Genomic DNA, 24,904 nt, shown 5'->3' with positions numbered 1-24,904 from the left:
TTGCATATTTGAATAGAAAATCAATGGGAGCGCCACATGCGTCCAGCCTAAATATGCCCCCACACTACGCCGGCGTAGGCAAGTTACATCGGCGGGATGAAGCCTGTTTTTAGGCGTATCTTAGTTTATGGGTCCGGTGCACATTTGCACTTACGCGGCGTATCTTGAGATACGTCGGCGCAAGTGCTTTGTGAATCCAGGCCATACTGTTTATCTCCATAGAATATGTGAGAACACAAAAAAAAAGAATACTGTTTACTGCAATCCTTACATACTTTATAAATACCTTATTGTAGATCTTTGTGAATTTTTAATTGAATCTGTTGCACTAAACATAATTGTTTATCGTTTAGCGCATAAAGTCCCTGTGCAACCTGAAGTCTTTAATTATGCAAAGTTTTGAAAATTAGATGTCAACCGGCAGCTATTGTGCCTGCAAGTAATAGCTGTTGTAGCTTTTTATAATTACATGAGTGATGATATCACTAGGGCTGTATTAACAAAAATGGTAGTTGTGATCCAATACAGAAGGGATAGTTGTGATTGATTATTGTGATTATACAATCTGGACTAGTCTATGCAGTGTTCCCGACTGCATGAATTTGTATACATCAGACCGTTACATTGTAAAGGCTAGGAACTATAAATACTGCCTTGGAGTAAACTGTGCACGAGTTTGGTGTTGCGTTATAAATGCAGTGCCACATAAATACCCTTAGGAATGATACACAGAATAAATAGCTGTGCCTTCAGATATGTCACTTGATTCCCAGTGCTCTGATGTGCAAATAAGAAGGTCCCCATTCACCTCCGTGTAGAATGCCAGCTGTCCTGTATATGCTGCTCTTTTTGGTTGACACATAAACACACCTCTAGATAGGTCATTGAAATGCATTTCAGTGTTGACCTGCACCGCATGTGCATTTCAGCCAGCAGCACGCAGCTCCCGACTGTCCCTGATTTGGAACAAAGTCCATCTGTCCCCTTTTCCTCCTCATTTGTCCCTCATTTTGGTCTGATCTATATAGATGTACTGTTCATAAAATGCACTTTTTTCATCTTTCAAAAAGTGTTTCCCAGTGCTAAACCTTTCATCCAATTTCTATATTGTTGCATTTGTAAATGTCAAAAGCCAGTATAAAGGAATAGTAGTTGTAAAATCAAAAGCACTTGTGGGTTTAAAGGGGTACTAAATGTAGCGCCCCCCTACTTTCAGTACGGGCGCTACACAAAAGTTAGTGGGGAATGGGAGGCTTAGTTTTACTCCCATTCACAAATTATGGAAATTCAGGCTGCTGTCAATTCCAGAATTTGTCCTGTAGGTCAGTCTGCGCTCCAGGGGGTACGTTGACACCCTTGGGCGGCAGTTGGCGCTAGAGGGATTCTGGCAGACCCACCTGCTCCCAGCAGCCAATCAGAGGAGGATTTCCCTCTTTGGGCATGCTGGGGGGGTATATCTGGGGCAGCCGCTTTTGGCGGGTTCTGCTTGCGGGGCCCGAGTTCCAGGTACGGTACCCACCTTCAAGGTACGCGCATCCATGGGCCCCGCCACCGTGTCCTGCCATGCCGAGGCCGTGTACCATGCGGAGCCTCCTCCTACTATCGAAAGGGGCCCCAGTGACTTGCTGGGTCCCTGCCTTCTGCTGAAATGAAAGGGGCGGGGGCGGCTCCGCCTATCCTCGCCGCCGCCCAACACTGCTACTGATTCCCCCCCACACCACCACTGCTGCCACTGATACCCCCACCACCATTACTGCCACTAATACCCCCACCACCATTACTGCCACTGATACCCACCCACCACCATTACTGCCACTGATACCCCCACCACCATTACTGCCACTGATACCCATCCACCATCATTTCTGCCACTCATACCCACCCACCACCATTACTGCCACTGATACCCCCCACCACCAGCATTACTGCCACTGATACCCCCCACCACCAGCATTACTGCCACTGATACCCACCCATCACCATTACTGCCATTGATACCACCACCATCACTGCCACTGATACCCCCAACCACCACCATTACTGCCACTGATACCCCCAACCACCACCATTATTTGCCACTGATACCCCCCACCACCATTACTGCCACTGATACCCCCCACCACCACCATTACTGCCACTGATACCCCCCACCACCACCATTACTGCCACTGATACCCCCACCACCACCATTACTGCCACTGATACCCCCCACCACCACCATTACTGCCACTGATACCCCCACCACCACCATTACTGCCACTGATACCCCCCACCACCACCATTACTGCCAATGATACCCCCCACCACCATTACTGCCACTGATGCCCCCCACCACCATTACTGCCACTGATACCCCCCACCACCACCATTACTGCCACTGATACCCCCCTCCACGACCATTACTGCCACTGATACCCCCCACCACCACCACCATTACTGCCACTGATACCCCCCACCACCACCATTACTGCCACTGATACCCCCCACCACCACCATTACTGCCACTGATACCCCCCACCACCATTACTGCCACTGATTCCCCCCCACACCACCACCATCACCACCCATCTCTCCCTCACCGCTGAGAGAGAGTGGAAATACTGTGAAGTAATAACTGCTATTGCTAAGGATGCACTTACTGTCCCATTTATGGGGGCCCGTTCTTCGTTTGCTAGCCAGGGAGCAACTTGGAATTTCACAGGAAAAGCTTTAAGTATACCTTTACGGTTATTACCGGAAAAAAATTAAAAACTGGCCCCTATTAAAAGAAAGATATCTGCCAGTGCTACCATACCCCACAGAATTTCCTGTAGATATCAGCTTTGTGACGGTAGACATACAGTAGGTTACAGCATGTCTATTACCCCCTTCTCCTTTACAGTACATGGTCATGGTGGTTGGTTGTTGTTCCAATGACTGTCACATAGAGACCTGGGACAGGGACAGGGTCTTTTCTCTCCATATCCCAGAAATTTGCAGAAATCTTTTCTTTTTATTACAGGTACAGTTAGGATTTACCAACTAGTATACAGCTCTTGTTTTGCAGTGATATTTGTATTGCTACCACGTGTTTACTTTAACCACTTCCATACCAGGTACTTACGCAGCTTCCCGCCCAAGCCAATTTTCAGCTTTCAGCACTGTCGCACTTTGAATGGCAATTGCGCGGTCATGCTACACTGTACCCAAACAAAATTGGCGTCCTTTTTTCCCCACAAATAGAGCTTTCTTTTGGTGGTATTTGATCACCTCTGCGATTTTTTTTTTTGCGCAACAACTAAAAAAAGGCTGAAAATTTGGAAAAAAAAATTACATTTTAATTTTTTTCTGTTAATTTTTTTGTAAATAAGTTTTCTCTTTCAATTACGGGCACTGATATGGCGGCACTAATGGGCACCGATGAGATGGCACTGATGGACATCGATGAGGTAGTACTGACGGGCACAGATGAGGTGGCACTGATTGGCGGCGCTGGTATGCGACACTGATGGGCACTCATAGGTGGCACTGATGGGCACACATAGGTGGCACTGATGGGCACACATAGGCGGCACTGATGGGCACACATAGGCGGCACTGATGGGCACACATAGGCGGCACTGATGGGCACTCATGGGCGGCACTGGGCACTCATAGGCGGCACAGATGGGCACTCATGGGCGGCACTGATGGATACTTATGGGTGGCACAGATGGGCACTGATAGGTGGGCACTGGGCATGGATGGGCACTGTGGGGTGGCACTGATGGACACTGGGGTGGCGCTGATGGACACTGGGGTGGCGCTGATGGACACTGGGGTGGCAGCACTGATTTTTGCCAGGTTGCCAGTCAGTGCCCATTTGTGGGCACTGACTGGCATATTTTTTCTTTTTTTTAATGCTTTTTTTTTATTTTTTTTTAGACTTTTTTTTTTTTTTTTTTGCTGGTTTTTTTTTTTTTTTTTGCCCACCCTGGTGCTCCAGGGTGGGCATCCCTGGTGGTCCAGTGTGGGCATCCCTGGTGGTCCAGTGTGGCGATCCGAGGGGGGGCTGCGCTGATAAACAATCAGCGCGAACCCCCCCTGTCAGGAGAGCCGCCGATCGGCTCTCCTCTACTCGCGTCTGTCAGACGCGAGTGAGGAAGAGCCATCGACTGCTCTTCCTGTTTACATCGTGATCAGCCGTGGTAAAGAGTCTCCGCCGGAGGCTCTTTACCGAGATCGGAGATGCAGGGTGTCAGACTGACACCCCGCATCACCGATCGCCGCGATGCGCGCCCCCACGGGCGCGCGCGGCATGAAATCCTGCAGGACGTTCTAGAACGTCCTGTCAGGATTTCATAACCACTTCCCAGACGTAAATCGGCTATAGGCCGGGCGGGAAGTGGTTAAAGGTAAACCTTTAAGAAGGTGGTTGATTTACTAAAGGCAAGTAGGATGTTCACTTTTCAAAGAAAGTTGCTCTTCGCATGGCAAGTGAATGTGGTAAAATCTCACTTTGCAAAGAATACCCTATCATTTACAAGGAAATTAAAAAAAAAAATTGCTTGCACATGATTGGCTGACGGAAGTCAGCAGAGCTTCACCTGATTCACTAATCTCTGGGTATAATTCTCTTGCAATGTGTAAATTAACTTGAAAAGTGAACAGCCTACAGTCTTTTTTTTTTGTCATTAGTAAATCAACACCATAGTCAGGGCCAGTACAAGGGCAGAGGGACACCTGATCTAAAGGAGGACTCTGATGGGGACACCTGATCTACAGGGGGACTCCTGATGAAAAGGGGGCACCTGAGGTAAAGGGGGACTCTAATGGGGACACCTGATGTATAGGGGGACTCTGATGGGGACACCTGGTGTATAGGGGGACTCTGATGGGGACACCTGATGTATAGGGGGACTCTGATTGGCACACCTGATGTAAAAGGGGACTCTAATGGGACACCTGAGGTAAAGGGGGACACTTATAAGGACACCCGATCAAAAGGGGGATTCTGATGGGAACACCTGAAGAAAGGGGGGACACCTGATGTATAGGGGGCTCTGATGGGGACACCTGGTGTATAGGGGGACTCTGATGGGGACATGTGATGTATAGGGGGACTCTGATTGGGATACCTGATGTAAAGGGGAACTCTTACGGAGACACCTGATGTAAAGGGGGATCTTATTGGGACACCTGTTGTAAAGAGGGACTCTGATTGGGACACCTGATGTAAAGGGGGACTCTGATTGGGACACCTGATGTAAAGGGGGATGCTGATGGGGACACCTGATGTAAAGGGGGACTCCGATGGAGACACTTGATGTATAGGGGGACTCTGATTGGGACACCTAATGTAAAGGGGGGATGCTGATGGGAACACTTGATGTAAAGGGAGGACTCTGATGGGGACACCTGATGTCAAGGGGGGCATCTGATGTAAAGGGACTCTAATGGGACACCTGGGGTAAAGGGGGACACTTATGAGGACACCTGATCAAAAGGGGGATTCTGATGTGAACACCTGAAGAAAGGGGGACACCTGATGTAAAGGGGGACTCTGATGGGTACACCTGATGTAAAGGGGAACTCTTACGGAGACACCTGATGTAAAGGGGGATCTTATTGGGACACCTGTTGTAAAGAGGGACTCTGATTGGGACACCTGATGTAAAGGGGGACTCTGATTGGGACACCTGATGTAAAGGGGGATGCTGATGGGGACACCTGATGTCAAGGGGGGCATCTGATGTAAAGGGGGACACCTTATTTTAAGTGGTTTTATTTTCTCCTACGGTACTTGAAATGTGGATGTGATTGGCCTACTTTAATGCCTTATTAGAGAGAGATTTGGAATTTTAGCAAACGGACCTCTTTGAATTTGAATTCATCCCTCCCTAGCCTAGGTAGACATATGTTCATTGCAGGAACATGTGAAAAACGTGCATTTCTGAAATACACAAACACACGTAGCTCTTTTACAGGTGTTTCCGCTCGTTCACCTGCAGCAAAACGCATGATAACAAAGTTCCACGCGTTTTAGTGCAGTGTGATTTTTTTCTTTTAAAGGTTCTTTTGTGCATTCTTCATGTGTGAATGGAGCCTTTTGCTCTGCATACTGCTATAGCCCCGCCCCCTTCACCTGGGGGGGGGCACAGCTTGCCATCTTCGCCCTGGGTGCTGGGTGACCTTGTCCCGGCACTGACCATAGTTATTTCTTCCCACATTTTTTATGCATGTTGTCCCCAAAACTCAGTCCATCATATAACAAAAATGGTATTGATATTGACTATTCCAAAATTTGGTAAACCACCATTGACAAGTTTCTTTTGTCTTGTAGAACTTGCCTGGATATGTGCTTTTCATGTACACCTGCAAACAATGTAATTGACAAAATGTTTAATGTTTCAGACTTCTTATTGATTGAGGACAACCAAGTCTTGAAAACGTATCTCGGCACAAAAGACATGCCAGAGACAATGTACAGGACTGTTCAAATTGATGACTATGGTAAGTTTGACTCTATAATGGTAAGTAGTGCATACAATGAAAATATTACATATGACCTGTTATATATTGTTGTTGCCCTTGGAAATTAGTCAGCCAACTGTCAGTCATTGGCATTTTCAAGCTGTTACCAGCCACTTACTGCACTAACACTTTGCAAAATGTTTATTAAATCTCTCTACAAAGGTACTTTCTCAGCAAAGAGACGGAATTCACTCTAGGATATTGCTCATGTCCATGGCAGATGACATGAAACGCCAATTCAAACAGATATTTATTCTTCTATGATAATCATTCTTTTTAGTTTAGTTTTCAGTTTACAATACTTTATTATAGTGAACCTTTTTTTCCCAAAAACATTAAAGTGGGAGTAAACTCCCATGTATGATTTTTACCTATAGGTACTGTAAACACAGTAGTTTTGAGATATTTACTTTAGATGCCGCCGGTGACGTCACCAGTGCATGTGCTCTGAAGGAACGGCCTTCCCATGCTATTTCTTCAGGGTCGTGCCATAAACAGCGACTCCCGCTCACATATGTGGAAGTGACGTCATCACCGGCTCAACCATTCATATCCCCGAAGCCCACGAAGGAGGGCTTTGTTTTCAGGTATAATAAAGAGTAATCTCGCGCAATAATCATAAACACATAAATAATGCCTACTATCCAAAGAGGATTAGGTGCTGAATAGTGACTATAGCCAAAACACTATAGTTAAACACAAACCAAGTGTGAATGAAAGTGTGTAAACACACTTAAAAAGTGATCAAAAAATGCAAAAACAAAGTGCTCAATTAATGAAGTGATCAATCAATGTGATGACGTGATCAAAACTGAGTAGAATAATCAAAAAAAATTATAGGGTAATAGGGGTCTCTAAATAGTTCCACAGATATAATTGGTAAATGGGCTTTCTTGAAAAACATGTGTAATAAAGAGTCTTTCTTTATATAGCTTCCATAAGCATGTACTTTCTTGATATCCAGAGAGAACAGTCCCCCAAAACTCTCGCCTCATAGACTGAAGTAATTGGCATGAAGAGGATACAGCATTCATCTGACCTTCATGCAGAGTTACTTCCTAGCGTCCTAATGGTACTTCTCCCACTCACTAAGGCTCTTGGAGTGTCCAATATCCATCCTAAAGCCACATCTAGTCTCCACAGAGTATACTTGTTAGCTCCAGTTTAGCGTGGGTAAAGAGGGGAAATAAGCCTCCAATAGTGCAGTATTTTTGAACTAAAGGTAATAAATTTATTAAAAGACAAACATTTGGATGTACTCTTACATGAGACAAATAAAAACAAGCAAAGTGAATAAAAACACAGCGTTCTCAGCGCCTCCTCATGTCACTGCCGGTGTACGTCTGCCTCCGGCCACTCCCTATGCGTTACGTCACGTCACGTGACTTCGTCTGTGGTTCTAAATCAAAGAAATCTATTAGATATTTGCTTTCTACAAGTGAAAGTAGTGAAATTGCACACTGTCGTGTGTAGAAAAACTGATCTGTCAACAGTGACGGAGACACTCCACCCATGTCTTCTACTGATGCGTTTCACCCCTTACCTTGCATTACCTTGCTTAACTTCACTACATCTGTACGCAGACATTGTGGGGACGTTATGTGGAAACTGTCAGTTTCTGGCACCTATGGCTGGTGAAAGAGAGGCACAGAACCTCAGAGCCTTATTGGTTGAGTAACATATTTTGAAAATGTAATTCTCAGTTCAAGGAACAATTAGTTAATCACAGGGTGGAAATATTTGAATTTATATCATTCTTATCGTTGTTGTCACCCATGTGCATCATATAATATTAAATTCAGAACGCAAAAAATTTGAAACACAGTTTATATTCTCAGTAATGTACAGCATTTTGTTTATTTGCCAGACCTGTCCATCCGTATGACTCTTCCATCAGGCTACCAGGATGCTGAATACCCTTTGGTTCTCTGGCTGTAAGTAACAATTTATGCAATATAAACCTGATTCTGTGGGGCAAAGATCTCTGTTAAATACACTGTAACCTGACTGGCTTCCTTTGGTTACTGTATTTGTACATTGTCATTGCTCTTTGTTTTCCCCTGTTATTTAATATCAGTTTTAGGCAAAGATATGTGTAGCAAGGTCTTTTACCTCTTTTGGTCTAATGAGAACCTCCGAGGCCAAAGATAGCTGACCTCCTTCAACATGTGGTGGGTTATGAGGCATAGTGGGTTCAAAGATGGTGACAATCATTGGGCACCAGACACTTCTTGAATGTAAAAGATGTTTATTTCTTTTGATAGTCCTGTTTATATATTTTGGGGGGAAGAGGGTTAGGGCCAGGACACACTTGGATAGTTGCAAACTCAATTGGCAGACACCAAAACTTCAATAGAAGAACAGCCGTGCAGGTAAAAGCCCCAGCAAGGAGCCACTTTTGCATGTGCAGGATTGCTGTCTCCTTTGGTAACAGTCCTTTAACATTTCCTAATTCAAAAAGGCCAAGCTTAGGGAGAAATCAATAGATCCCTATCAATCGACCAATTCGACCAATTGTAAATTTGTGAGGCGCTCCCTGACTAAACTCCAGGGTGCTACATAGGGATTCAGCATAGTGTACAATAAGGCAATCTTCCAGAACCTGTCAGAGTGAGATGTGGACACAGCTCCTCTGTGCAATGGCTTTCTCTGGCAGGGACCCTCTCACAGGAGTTTGGGCTTAGCTGATAGCTACCCCTAGGTTAGTCAAAAAGTACTTGTATATATAAAAAAAATGAATTGCGCTTCCACGTAGAAAATGTAAAATTATCATACAAACTCAAGTGTCCTTCAACAATAGTGTTCATACAAAAAAACAAAAACATGTGAGTTAATAAATACTAAAGGGTTAACTCTGAAGATATGTTCCAATAGATAAATATGAGCAGACTCATGAATGACAAAGTCCATATAAATTAAATGGGATAAGGAAAACTTGACAGCAGTGAATCTACTCTGATGTTCTGTTTATCTAGTAAAAGAAAGGCATTCACAGCCGCTTACCAGATAGAAGATCGTATAACGCCCATCAAAATATACTTCATTTTTTAATATACATTTTTTAATATACATTTTTTATACACATTTTTTAATATATATTTTTATTTTTATATATATATATATATATATATATATATATATATATATATATATATATATATATATATATATATATATATTTGCATTGGTCAGATAATTGTATATACCATTTCCAATATGGAAGTCTGGGGGAGTTAATCTCCCCTCCAGGCTCCCTGAGAAAAATTTGTTTTATTGTCAATTAATATATTTGATCATTTTTATGTATTGTTTGACTTTTAATTAATGAAAAAATTCATTTTTTGATATATGCATGGATGACTATGTAAAATCAATTTATTGGTTACTATGTAAAATCAAATGTGATTAGGTTCTGAGGAAATTTGCTGACTGAAGTTTTAAGGTTTTTTGATTGCAGCACCACTTTATTTATCATTTATTAATTTTTTTTTTTACAATTTTCTTGTTTGCACGTTGGTGTAATTTTTTCACTATTATTTATTTAATAAGGGTTACAGCGCAGATTTTTTTTCCTTTTATTATATATTATATATTATATTTTAAAAAGTACTTGCAGACATGAAGTAGGGTTGGTGCTGGATAACGGGCTACTAGAGCATGAGAGAGGCATGAGGCTTTGGGCAACTCAAATCAGTAGTGCAGAAATGGCTCAGCAGAGACTCAGACTGTGGATGCAGTGAGGACAAGATGGCGCAGCTGAGGCAGTGCTGCAGAGACTGTGGCTGCAGCTGGGGTGGGGTGAAGGCATTGAAGGCTGAGGGTGCTGTGGAGTCTGCAGGGAAGCTAAGGAGCAACAGAGGAGCAGGTGTGCAGAGGAGACTGAGATTGTAGACACAGCTGAGATTGGCTAGGGATGCAGTCTGAATTTTCTAGATGCCATTATAGTAACATCTCTATATTTGTCAAAGTACAGTAAAAGATATTTTTTTTTAATACAGGTTTGAATTTATTTGATATTTCGGGCACTTTGGTAATAGAAAACAGCTTTTTCTATTTCAGAGACAAACATTTCAGTCAACAGTTTTACAGTGGGGATCGAACGTTTGGGCACCCCAGGTAAAAATTTGTATTAATGTGCATAACGAAGCCAAGGAAAGATGGAAAAAATCTCCAAAAGGTATCAAATTTTATTTCCATCATTTACACTTTCAAAATTACAGAAAAAAAAAAAATGGCATCTGCAAAAGTTTGGGCACCCTGCAGAGTTAATATCTTGTACTGCCCCCTTTGGCAAGTATTACAGCTTGTAAACGCTTTTTGTAGCCAGCCAAGAGTCTTTCAATTCTTGTTTGAGGTATCTGGGCAGTCTGTCACGCACTGCTCTTTTAAGGTCTATCCATAGATTTTCAATTATGTTGAGGTCAGGAGATTGTGAATGCCATGGCAAAACCTTCAGTTTACGCCTCTTGATGTAATCCCCCGTGGATTTTGAGGTGTGTTTAGGATCATTATCCATTTGTAGAAGCCATCCTCTCTTTAACTTCAGCTTTTTCACAGATGGTATCAAGTTACCATCCAAAATTTGTTGAAATTTTATTGAATCCATTTTTCCTTCTACTCGTGAAATGTTCCCTGTGCCACTGGCTGCAATACAACCCCAAAGCATGATTGATCCACCTCCATGCTTAACAGTTGGACAGAGGTTCTTTTCATTAAATTCTATGCCCTTTCTTCTCCAAATGTACCTTTGCTCATTCCGGCCAAAAAGTTCTATTTTAACCTCATCGGTCCACAGAACTTGTTTCCAAAATGCATCAGGCTTGTCTATATGTTCATTTGCAAACGCTGATTTTTGTGGTGAGGACGTAGAAGAGGTTTTCTTCTGATGACTCTTCCATGAAGACCATATTTGTACAAGTATCTCTTTATAGTGGAATAGTGTACCACAACTCCAGTGTCTGCCAGATCTTTCTGGAGGGATCATGCAAAACGTGGGTTTTGAATTGCTTTTCTCACAATCCTGCGAGCTGTTCTGTCTGATATTTTTCTTGGTCTTCCAGATCTTGCTTTAATTTCCACTGTTCCTGATGACTGCCATTTCTTAATTACATTCCGAACAGAGGATATTGACATCTGAAAACGCTTTGCTATCTTCTTATAGCCTTCTCCAGCTTTGTAAGCATCAACTATTTTCAGTTTCAGTTTTTTGACAACTGCTTAGAGGAACCCATGGTGCTGATTGTTGGGGCAAGGTCAGATGAGTCTGGGCATTTAAAACCTTTGAGATTGACATCACCTGGTCTTCCCAGACGATGATTGAGAACAATCCATGACACTGGCAGGTCTCAGCTTTGCAAAGGGGGCAGTGCATGCTATAAATTCTGCAGGGTGGCCAAACTTTTGCAGACGCTATTTTTTTGTTTTCTGTAAATGATGGAAATAAAATCTAACTTTTTTTGACATATTATAAAAATGTTGAATCTGTAATTTGATGCCTTTTTGGAGATTTTTCCATCTTTCCTTGGCTTCGTTATGCACATTAATACAAATTTTTAAATGGGGTGCCCAAACTTTCGATCCCCACTGTACCTTGGTAAAGTGAAAGGACCCTGAAAACCACTGCCCAAAGTACCAAGGATTGTAGTATTAGGTCCTGGCTGTGTCGATCCAGCTAAGAATATCAGGTGAAGAAACATTTGCTTTTCCTTAGACCTACTACATCCGCCCACCTTCACGTTAAAATCTTTTTGTGTAAAAGCAAATGTCAGAAGTGCTCATTATAATCCCTAGGCAGTCTATTCCCCACATGTGGTTCTCACAAAAGAGGTGGGATTGGGTAGTTTATAGCCATTCTTCCTTCCAGCTAAATTGGTCCTTGTAGTAGATGCAAATTTCACATCCGCCATGCTACAGTTACAGAAAGTATCTTCCTATACTGTTTCTGCCTATTTCCATTAAAAAACGTTTTTGTTTTTTTTCAGTGAAAGAAAAACATATCTATTATTTAAAGAAAGAAATAACTATATGCAAAACTGAGAAAATGTGCTAACAATGAAATAGTCACAGCTGCTTGAATGGTTCTTTTAATGCTATGAAACTATCAATTACTGAATGAGACATTCTAAAATGAGCTGTTTTATCATCACACAGGCCGGAAGCCCCAGGCTCTCAGCAGGTCACAGAGATATTCTCTCTTGGGTGGGAATCAGTGCTTGTAAGTTCTTTCCAGGTAATTGTAGCGAAGATTGATGGTCGGGGGTCAAAGAATCAAGGTCTGAATATGCTCCATGGAACTGACCGAAAACTGGGTTCAGCTGAGATTAAAGATCACCTACCTCTGGTGCAGTATGTGTAGATTTTCTATTTTTATACCTCTTATGCCCCGTACACACGATGGGAAATTCTGATAGCACAAGTCCAATGTGAGCTTTTGAGCGGAAATTCCTACCGTGTGTATGGTCTTAATTTTCTCGGCTCGTCATAGTAGTGTTGTACGTCACTGCGTTCTTGACGGTCGAAAGTTCAGAAAAATTTTATGTGACCGTGTGTATTCAAGCCAAGCTTGAGCATAATTCCGTCGAAAAAAACATCCAAGGTTTTTCCGACTGAAAATCTAATCGTGTGTACGCGGCATTACAATGTCAGATTGATCTATGTTTCCTCCAGAAATATAGAGTCTTTATATACAGTATGTTATATAAAATTTGTGTGTCACCAGTGACATTTTTTGTGTGGAATGACTTATAATTCTGTATGTCCTTTTTTCAGACATTTGAAACATTTGCCATTTGTGGACAAAAAACGCATAGGAGTATATGGGAAGGTAAGGAAATGCTGCACAAAAAACAGTACCTTTAGGTTAGTACAGTATATAGATATGTCAAGAACCCATTCTATACAGTAGTGTTTTACCGATTGAGTGGTGCTGTGAAAAGCCCCAGAAGTTTTTCCTTTCACTTGCATCGCAGTCACCCGACATAAAGTGTTACTAAACCTACAATAGTAAAATCAGTCTGTATATGCAGTAAAGCATGCTTGCCACACTCACGTTGGAACATAAGGGAATAATGCTGCACATTGTGTTAAAAAGGCTGTTTTATCCTGTCTTCTCTAATCTTCTCCTCCTTCCACAGTCCCCAATCAATCTCCTGATAGTACAGAGCCTTGGGGGGGCAATCTGCACATGCTCAGTTGGGCCAAAACAAAGGGATTCGCCCCGGGACTTTAAATGAAGTGGGTAACGTTTCCGCCAGCAACATTTTTCCAACATAATTTTTATCCCAGTATTGTTGCAGGCGGAAACGTTACCCACTTCATTTAAAGTCCCGGGGCGAATCCTTTTGTTTTGACTATATGTAATAGGGATGGAAGTGTGTTACTGGGGACAGACCTTTCCTCTTTTTTCGTATGCTCAGTTGGGTGTGCATTACTAGAGAGGTTTTATTTATTTTTATTTATTTATTTATTTTGGGGAGGGTGCATGTGATCTGCACAAGGGCCAATCAGCCCTGTCCAGACAGAAAGTCCAGCCTCAAACGCAGAGTAGAATGAAAACTCATTCTACAAGTTTTAACCAGACACTGATAGAAGTCACAAGACTGATCTAATGATGAGAAAATGTAATTTGCAGTTTATATTTACTAAAACTACAAGCTTTAACCAGTGCTTAGCCGGACACTGATAGAAGTCTCGGGTGTGCCGACACTACTTGTGGTGAGGGAAACTGGCAGTAAAGCCTTTCGGCTTCACAGCTGCTTCCCTACTGTGCATGTGCAAAATGTGCTGCCCTTTCTAACGGGCCCGGTGTTCTATCAGATTATCAAACCCATCAGATCAGTGAACGAAAGTGACATTCCATGAGCTGCTCATGCATTCCACGGGTTTGCTAATCTGAAAGAACAGCGCCATCAGACATTTTACTACATCCAGCTACGGCTTTTATTTCTGAGTAATTTTAGCAATAAAGTGAGTGTATATAAATAAATATAGTATATTGACATCTGTGATGCTGTTTTGATGTTACATTTTGAAAGCCTAAAGGTTTAGCGCAGAGTAATGCGGGGTGTACCAACATGGCCTCCGCCACCTTCCTACTGCTGGCATCCAGCTTCTTTCAAAATGTACCATGCAAACAGCATCACAGATGTCAATATACTATATTTATGTACGCTTACTTTATTTCTAAAATTACTCAGAAATTCAAGACATAGCTAAGTGTAGTAAGATGTCCGCTGCCACCTTCTTCTGACTGTGGGTGTTCTGTCAGATTAGCAAACCTGGTAGTGGTGGACGCATGTGCAGCTTACAGAACGTCACTTCCGCTAGCTGATCTGATGGGTTTGCTAATCTGATATCACACCGGTGGCGGAAGAGGGGGGGGGCAAACTTCCGGGGGACATCGCCGCAGCCAGTTCTCTCGCCAGTTGGGACGGGTACCTGACAAAAAACAGGTACCTGTTCCCCCCTCCGACCGATAGGTGCCAAATGTGGGGGGAAGGACACAAGCGGAATTTCCACTTTTGAGTGGAACTCCGCTTTAATGTGCCTACTGACAAATTCGACTGCTCCTGATCAGGTTTAGATGAAAATTATGTTTTGTGCATATTATATTGTGAGAAGCCCGTCAATGCTTTTATACACAACCTTGCCTTGTTGTAAACCTTCTCCCTGCAATGACACACCCAACAAGTTGGATATGCACCAACTGGCACTGATTATATGTATACAGCTTGTGGGCTAGGTGTGTGCTTATAGGGAGAACAGTGCAGTTGAATAAATTTATTCCCAATAGAATTAGCTATTGTCTGACACAGTAATGCAAACTTGTTCCCTGGCAGCGAAGTGCCCATTCAGCTTCCATAAGAGTAAAATGACTCATATGGAAATGCTGAAAAATAGTAGTTTTGGGGTCAAACAACGGCCACAACCAGCTGAGATAATTAGCTTCCTCTAAACCATGTAACAAGGGAAATAATATACTATTTATAAGATTCTTGGAGCCTTTTTGCTTTTTTCCATTTGCAAATATTTGAACATTTACACTAAAGACTGCATGTCCATTTTTTTTTTCAATTGCTGATGCATAAGGAATGATTTTATTGTAGGCGAACACTCTTTGTAGACTCGTGAAATCAGATTAGAATATTATTCATAGAGCCCTGGAAGGAAGGTGATATGCATCTTTAAACTTGGATTCTTAAGAGCTAGGTGGCTATTGCTGATTGTAAATTCAGCTTTGGACGTCTGGAGGAGATGAAGTGTAGAATGAGCTTGCATATATTATATGCGGATTTACTTCATCACAAATTTGGGTTTAGATCATCAGTAGAACACAGGAAAATTACTCTGCTGGGAGGAATAAAGCAAGCAGCTAGAAGCTGCATGGAGAGTTGCTTTGATTACCTGTGCAGCATTCTTTACTAGCGAAGTTTCAATTTATAGCCAGCTTCCAGAAAATAAAACAACTCCCATTTATCATACCAGATGGAAATCCATATTGGGATTTAAGATTCATACATATTTGAGCTGCCGATGAATTGCTGATGCATTTCTGAGATGTCGCAAAGCATTTTTTAGGATTATTTGCTCCTGGATCTTCATTTTTTTCATGACTGCTATACAGAATGTGTGGCGCTGACTTTAATTTTAATTCTGTATCAGTGAGATGATGGTTACTTACTCTACCTGCATTCAGCCGGACATACGCCTAACGTAAACGGCATAGATTACTGCGACGGACGTAAGTACATTCGTGAATCGGCGTATCTTGCTCATTTACATATTCGACGCGTAAATCATCGGAAGCGCCCCTTGCGGCCAGCGTAAATATGCGCCCAAGATACGACGGCGTAGGAGACTTACGTCGGTCATATCAAGCCAAAATTCAGGCGTATCTTGTTTCCTGAATCACACGCATAGATATGACGGCACATCCTAGAACTTACGCGGAGTATCAGAAGATACGTCGGCGTAAGTCATACCTGAATCTGGCCCTTAGAGTCTCCTCTCTTATTTTTTATACTCAGTTGTGACATGACACATTTTGAAGGCAAAATGTATTAAAACATTTTGCTTGTCTTGCAAAACACTCTCAAACCAAGTTACTCTCAAACCAAGGTTTTACTGTATTTGCGTTCTGACCCCAGCTGCATATTACAAAGCATGACAGCTTAGGGAATCACAAAGGTTACGCTTTCCCTTCCTTTATCTATACACAGTATTTGTATTTGGCCAAAAATCAATTGAGGAGACAAATTGTTTAGGGACCCTTTGTTGACTATGCCCATCTCTGAACTTTATAGTGATAAAAGCAACCCATATGGCCAAATCAAGCATTGTTTGAGATAGTTCTGCCCGGTGGAGGTGTAACAATACTGACAGTTGGAAAAAAAAAAACATCTCATAAAGTTTTTCTAAATGTTAGAAACTTTTTGGGACCGATAGCTGATTATTCACTTTACTACAGGTGGAAGGATACAATATCCTCTTTACAGTCTGTTTTACTTTCACTTTCTATTGTTATGCTGGATGTCGTGTTGCACTATCCCCTCTCCGGGAAAGCCAATGGCCTTCTATGCGGAATGCTAAGGATCATGGGAATTGAAGTCTGGGACAGCAGCCATAGAATGGGACTCATGGACCCTTTACACTACAATTCCCAGAACACACCGAAGCAGGGGGAGTGGTGGAAACATTTTTACCGGACTGCGGAGACATAGCTTGAAGCTTGATGCAAAAGCTGACCCGGGGGCCCTCTCACTACCACCTGCCACTTCCACCATGCACCAAAATACTTCCACTGTGCTCTAAGATATTCCTGCTGCCACCTGCATGTGCACACAAGGTGAGAGCAGGCAGGCCATTCTTTGAGCTGCTGGGTGAAAGCAGTGGGCTTGTATGTAAAAGAGAAAACTCAGGGTGCCTGGGCCCTCTGACTTCCATACTCACATGCCCACCAGTTTTACCCAGCAGCTCAGAGTGTGGCCTGCCTGTGCCCACCTTGTATGCACATGCACAATTGATCAGGGTGGGGATGGGCTGGGCTGGGGGGGGGGGGTTGAGCAGAGAGTGCACCACTGGGGGAAATGGCTTGCCCCATCACCCTGTGTATGTGAAACCAGAAACTGGGAGAGGCCTGGGCTAGTGTCTTCCCAGGCAGCTCAGCCCCTCCCACAAATTGCCGCCATTACTATATAATAATGAAAATTACATAAATCTATCCCCTATTTTGTAGACGCTATAACTTAATATGTAGAAGAATACATATCGGTCTAAACTGATGAAGAATTTTTTTTTTTGGGGGGGGGGGGGGATTTATTATAGCAAAATGTACAAAATAGTGTTTTTTTTTTTTCAAAATTGTTGCTCTTTTTTTGTTTATAGCACAACAAATAAAAAAAGCAGAGGTGATCAAATACCACTTTGTGGTTAATTTTCTCAATGCAGCCAGGGCCTGTAATCCTACTCTGGAGATAGGACTTATTCCCCTCCCCGTCCAACGTTGCTCTGTGGTTTTCCAAAATTAACAACATTAGGCTTATGGAGTGCGATACAGCTTCTGCAGAGAAGAAAAGTTCAGGCGTATCTGCTTCTACTGGGTAGAATATACCTGCCCTCAGGAATACAGGCAGCTAATTGAAAACATATCCTCCAGCTGTGCCCTGACCTCCACCATCGCTCCAGCATAGATCACACCCCTTACCTTGCTAACCCTTTCCCCCTTTTTTTTCTTTTGTTCGTTTTACCTCTTTCTATTTATGCATAGCTGAATTTTGACTGCTCAGTTGGTAGGTCTTTGTACCTACAGTTTTAATGCATAATTTCATCTTCCTGAACATGTTACACCCCTGTTTAGGGTGTATCATGTCAGGTATCAGACCCCTCTCCTGTACTTGCTGCCACAATTCAAACAGAGCACGGCGTGCAAAAAAAAATGTGCATTATTTTTTGTTAAAAGGTGAACTCATCCTTTAAGCTATAGGGAATGATGAGCCATATAACCTTTATTTTAATTGTGTAACTTTAAAGTGCTATACTGTATAACCTTACAGACAGTTAACTTTGAGTTTATTGTCCCCTAGAAAGGAATAGACTGCTTGTAAAACAGATAATACAATTTAATTATCAGACCTTCTGATAAGCTGTCTTATGCCTTGTACACACGATCGAAATTTACGTCGGGATAAACTCAGATGGATTTTTCAGACAGAATTCCATTCAAGCTGTCTTGCATATACACTGTCACACCACATTCCGATCGTCAAGAATGCGGTGACGTACAACACTATGAAGAGCCGAGCATGCGTGTTTTTTTTCTCCGTCTGAGTTCCATACAGTAGAAAAGGGATTTCCGCTAGAATTTTTTTCCGTCGGGAAAAAAAAGAGAACCTGTTTTCTCTTCTAAGTCTGTCAGAATTTCCGAAGGAAAAAGTCAGATGGGGATAACACACGGGTCGGAATATCCGATATCCGATATCCGTCAGACTTTTTTCATCGGAAATTCCAATCATGTGTACAAGGCATTAGAACATGGTGACTGATAAATGTACTGTGAAAAGTGTATATTTTAGATTTTTTCCATGTCGCTGTACAAAATTTGAAAAATAAAAATTAAAAAAACAGAGCAAGAGAAAAAGCTGTTGATTCTGATTGCACCAAATTGGCCTTGAAGGACCTGGTGCACAGACATACACAGACTACTAGGAGATGATCCCTGGCCTCTCTCAGCAGGACCGATCTGCTGTCTCAAGGCCCTGTATTCCATCCTGCTTCTCAGTCACTAGCTTTAATGGCATAGCTGTTGAAGCCCAAGCCTTAAGAAACAGAGGAGTCCCTGAGTCTCTCATTTCTATCTCGTTTAAAGCAAGAAAAGCCATATCCAGAAAGATCTATTATGTACCTAGAAATCCTTCTTTGCCTGGTGTGGACACAGGGGGCCAGATTTACAAAGAGATACGACGGTGTATCTCCTGATACGCTGTCATATCTCTGAGTTCTGCCGGTCGTATCTATGCGATTGATTCATAGAATCAGTTACGCATAGATATCCTTAAGATCCGACAGGTGTAACTGTGTTACACCGTCGGATCTTAGGCTGAAATTCCAGGCCGGCCGCTAGGTGGCGTTTCGGTCTATTTACGCGACGAATATGCAAATGAGGAGATACGCCGATTCAGTAACGAACGACCGCCCGGCGCTTTTTTTTTACGTCGTTTGCCTTTGGCTTTTTCCAGCGGATAGTTACCCCATGGTCTATGAGGCGCAGCCAATGTTAAGTATGGCCGTCTTTCCCGCGTTGCGATTTAAAAATTTTACGTCGTTTGCGTAACTCGTCCGTGAATGGGGCTGGACGCCATTTACGTTCACATCGAAACCAATGACGTCCTTGCGACGTCATTTAGCCCAATGCACGCTGGGTAAATTTGCGGACGCCGCATGCGCTGTTCGATCGGCACGGGAACGCGCCTGATTTGAATAGTACACTCCCCCTAGCAAGAAGAATTTTAATTCCACCGGGGGATTTACGATACGCCGCCGCAAGTTTTGAGGTAAGTGCTTTGTGAATTACCCACTTGCCTCAAAAACTTGCGGCGGCGGATCTTAAATCAGATAGGTTACGCGGATCTAAAGATCCGCTAACCTATGTGAATCTGGCCCAGGGACTTCAATCCCAGAGATTATTCTGTGCAACTTATTCTGGCCTTTCTACAACCAGGACTTGATGATAACTCTGAAAGGACAGCCTTTTTTTTTTTTTTAAATACCACGGGCACTTTAAATTTGGGTCTGTTGACCCTTGTTGGGCCTGTTGGCACAATTCTGTTTGCCTAGCTGTTGCCCACCATTCTCATTCATTGCTTGGGGATGTCCCTGGGTCTATGAATACTCTGCCTGTGTTCTGTACTGTACAATTAGAAGGAATTTTTACTTATCTCTACATTCTATATCTTGAAGTACAGTACAGGATACAGGCCACCGTCCCTTATATTCCTTGGTTACTCCGCATTGCTTTCTACAAATCTGAGGACTCACAGAATGGAGTAATTTTATAGGGGAGGTACCCAGGGGCATGTCCTGGTCAGCTTGACGGTGTTCAGCCAGTAAAAGGTACTATCCTCTAACCCAATGTTTATGAATACCCTGCCTGTGTTCTATACCGTACTCGAAGCTATGGAATTTACAGGTCAGAATTCCTCTTTTTGGTGACATGGCCATTTTAATACTGTCCCATTTTGTAGTGATGAGCCACTACTGATGACTAAATCATTAACCTATGTATATTGTGGGGTAGATCCTCGTACAACGGCGCATTATTGCGCCTGGCGTAGCGTATCTAAGATACACTACGCCGCTGTAACTTACTTTGTTTTGTTTTGAATCCTCAACGAATTTGCGCCGTAAGTTACGGCAGGGTAGTGTATCTCCTGCGGCGTGAGGGCGCGGAATTCAAATGGATGTAATGGGGGCGTGTTTTATATTAATACGTCATGACCCGACGTAAACAACATTTTTTTTTAACTGCGCATGCGCCGTCCCTGGGGGTATCCCAGTGCGCATGCTCGAAATTTAACCGGAACAAGCCAATGCTTACGACGGTGAAGTCATTCTACGCAAATTCCTATTCGCAAATGACTTACGCAAACGACATAAAAAATTCAAAATTTGTACGCGGGAACGACGGCCATACTTAACATTGAGTACGCCTCATAACAACAGCTTTAACTATACGCCGGATAAAGCCGAACGCAAACGACGGAAAAAATGCGCCGGGCCGACGTACGTTCGTGGATCGCCGTAACTAGCTAATTTGCATACTCGACGCAGATTTAGACGGGAATGCCACCTAGCGGCCGCCGAAAAATTGCAGCTTAGATCCGACGGCGTACTAAGACGTACGCCTGTCGGATCGATCCTAGATGCCATCGTATCTTGTTTTGTGGAAACTTAATTTAAAATTACGCCGGCGTATCTACTGATACGCCGGCGTAATTTTGAATTTCCCGCGTGGATCTGCCCCTATATGTTACAATTGTTTTTATACATTTTTTCTTTCCAAGTGGAAATTGAAACATAGCAGCAAAACAATCTCAAAAATCGCAGTGCACACGCAGTGCACACGCAGTGTAGTAGGTACACATATAAACCATAATACCGAAACCGAGTCAAAACTGTTCAGTGGACCCAGTCTGCATTCAAAGGGGAATAAAGTATGTAAGAAATTAAGGAATCAATGAACATGAGTCTATGAGCATGTGAATCCCTGTGAAGGGACACCAACTATATGATAACCATAGACCGATAACATTTAGGAATTGCGGTAGTGGTGTTGGGCCAACTTACACCAGCCCATTTATGCAATAGGCCCACATAGAAGGATTATATTGCAGATCCGACTATAAGAATAATTGGGGCCCATAGGGCCTGTAGCACCAACACTAAACAACATCAGCAAAACCGTCTTCAAAATATTAAAGCGTATAACTTGCATTGTACGTAAATTTCAACTAGGGCTATAGATTTCTTTAAACAATGGTGTGTAGAAAAAAATGTGAAGGAAGCTAAACCATTACCCATTGCCTCAAAAGTAGAATGCAACATACTATATGCAATATTTCACATTGACCTGATAAAACATACATTTCTCTTAGCCATAACAAAGGAAAAATAGAGTGCCTTGAAAAAGTATTCATACCCCTTGAAATCTTCCACATTTTGTCATATTACAACCAAAAACGTAAATGTATTTTATTGGGATTTTAGGTGATAGAACAACACAAAGTGGCACATAGTTGTGAAGTGGAAGGAAAATGGTAAATGGTTTTCCAAACTTTTTACAAATAAATATCTGAAAAGTGTGGTGTGCATTTGTATTCGGCCCCTCTGAGTGAATACTTTGTAGAACCACCTTTTGCTGCAGCTATAGCTGCAAGTCTTTTTGGGGATGTCTCTACCAGCTTTGCACATCTAGAGAGTGACATTTTTGCTCATTCTTCTTTACAAAATAGCTCAAGCTCTGTCAGATTGGATGGAGAGTGTCTGTGAACAGCAATTTTCAAGTCTTGTCACAGATTTTCAATTGGATTTAGGTCTGGACTTTGACTGGGCCATTCTAACACATGAATATACTTTGTCCTAAACCATTTCATTGTAGCTCTGGTTGTGTGTATAGGGTTGTTGTCCTGCTGGAAGGTGAACATCCGTCCCAGTCTCAGACTCTAACAGGTTTTCTTCTAAGGCCCCATACACACGATAGAATCCACCCGCAGATAAATCCCAGCAAATGGGTTTCTGCGGATAGATCCTATGGTGTGTACACGCCAGCGGATCCGTTTCCGCGGAGAAATCTCCTCTGGGATGGATTTCAGCAGATCGAATATTTGCTGTGCTGCACAACAAATCCATCTGCTGGAATCCATTCCAACGGATGGATCCGCTCGTCTGTACAGACTTACCGGATCCATTCGTCCAAAGGGATTCCCCGCACGCGTCATAATGATTTGACGCATGCGTGGAATTCCTTATATGACAGCGTCGCGCCCGTCGCCGCGTCATAATCGCGGCGACGGCGCGACACGTCATCGGCAGAGGATTTCCGCGCGGATTTCAATGCGATGGTGTGTACACTCCATCGCATAGAAATCTGCGGAAATCTTTGAGAGGATTTATCCGTGGAAACGGTCCGCTGGACCGTATCTGCGGATAAATCCTCTCGTGTGTACGGGGCCTAAGATTGCCCTGTATTTGGCTCCATCTTCCCATCAATTCTGACCAGTTTCATTGTCCCTGCTAAAGTAAAGCATCCCCACAACATGATGCTGTCACCACCATGTTTCACGGTGGGGATGGTGTGTTCAGGGTGATGTGCAGTGTTAGTTCTCTGCCACAAAGCATTTTGTTTTTAGGCCAAAAAGTAAAATTTTGGTCTCATTTGACCAGAGCACCTTCTTCCACATGTTTGCTGTGTCTTTACATGTCTTCTTGCAAACTGCAAATGGGGCTTTTTAAGGCTTTCTTTTAACAATTACTTTATTTTTGCCACTCTTCCATAAAGGACAGATTTGTGGAGTGCACAACTAATAGTTGTCCTGTGGACAGAGTCTCCCACCTGAGCTGTGGATTTCTGCAGCTCCCCCAGAGTTCCCATGGGCCTCTTGGCTGCTTCTCTGATAAATGCTCTCCTTGCCCAGCCTGTCAGTTTAAGTGGATGGCGATGTCTTGGTAGGTTTGCAGTTGTGCCATACTCTTTTCATTTTTGGATGATGGATTGAACAGTGCTCCATGAGATGTTCCAAGCATGGGATATTTTTGTATAACCTAACCCTTTAAACTTCTCCAACTTTACCCCTAAACTGTCTGGTGTGTTCCTTGGCCTTCATGATGCTGTTTGTTCACTAAGGTTCTCCAACAAACCTCTCAGGGCTTCACAGAGCAGCTAAAATTATACTGAGATTAAATTACACACAGGTGGACACTCTTTACAAATTGCATGACTTCTGAAGGCAATAGGTTCCACTTGATTTTAATTAGGGGTATCAAAGTAAAGGGGGCTGAACAGAAATGCATGTTACACTTTTCAGATATTTATTTGTAAAAAATGTTGAAAACCAATTATCATTTTCCTTCCACTTCACAATTATGTGCCGCTTTGTGTTGGTCTGTCACATAAAATCCCAATGATATACATTTATTTACGTTTTTGATTGTAACATGACAAAATGTGGACAATTTTAAGGGGTATGAATACTTTTTCAAGGCACTGTATATGTTTAAAGTTACTGTATATTGCTGAAAGCTTTGTTGTGCATAAATTAGGCTTCACAGCCTTCTGTTGAAATAATAAAACATTTGTCTAAAGCAATTGTTCTTTTTTACAAATAACAATTTTTCCTGGCAAGTCTATGCTTTTAGATCAATATCTATTGATTGATTACTTCAGCTGCAGATAAAACATGTCTTTATTCTCAATTGGCCTTGTCTTGACTGCTTAATTAAATTATTTACAGATTTATAGAGTGAAGATAAACAATCCTGTTCCTTTTGCCTTGGCATTATAACAAAATACTAGTCTGATTTGCACTACTTCAAAAATACCGTAGCAATTTTTCTGTTTATGATTTGCAGACAGTGTACTTTCCAACATTGCAAAAAATTGTTGTGCTTGGCTCTGCTCCTTCATGCATCTCAAATACACTTCTTATTGTTATTAGATGGCAATGTTGACTAAATGGATAGTGTTCATCTACAGCAGACCTGGGCAAACTACGGCCCGGCGGACCTTTTAATCCGGCCCACCCCCGCCGCCGCAACCTACTGTTATCACCGCGGCGGGGAACATAACAGACAGCGTTCGTTTGAACAGCTGTTTTCCCCGCCGCGCATAGACACTCCCCCTGTCCAATCGCGAGCAAGGGGG

At 42.6% G+C, this 24,904-nt stretch overlaps 1 protein-coding gene across 2 annotated transcripts in view; it reads left to right on the top strand.

The window, feature by feature from the left end:
- The window catches only part of LOC120929554 (inactive dipeptidyl peptidase 10-like), a 218,487-nt gene that overhangs the window by 175,355 nt on the left and 18,228 nt on the right, over positions 1 to 24,904 (top strand). For both annotated transcript variants that reach the window (XM_040341134.1, XM_040341135.1), the window contains exons 18-21: positions 6,373 to 6,471; positions 8,360 to 8,426; positions 12,643 to 12,837; positions 13,261 to 13,315. In XM_040341134.1, coding sequence (XP_040197068.1) covers positions 6,373 to 6,471; positions 8,360 to 8,426; positions 12,643 to 12,837; positions 13,261 to 13,315 — 416 coding nt within the window. The remainder of the gene's footprint in view (positions 1 to 6,372; positions 6,472 to 8,359; positions 8,427 to 12,642; positions 12,838 to 13,260; positions 13,316 to 24,904) is intronic.

This window comes from Rana temporaria, chromosome 2 (assembly GCF_905171775.1).
Source record: "Rana temporaria chromosome 2, aRanTem1.1, whole genome shotgun sequence".
In the NCBI taxonomy this organism is placed as follows: domain Eukaryota; kingdom Metazoa; phylum Chordata; class Amphibia; order Anura; family Ranidae; genus Rana; species Rana temporaria.
The sequence above is the reverse complement of the archived record's forward strand: the minus strand, read 5'-3'. Positions and strand labels throughout refer to the sequence as shown.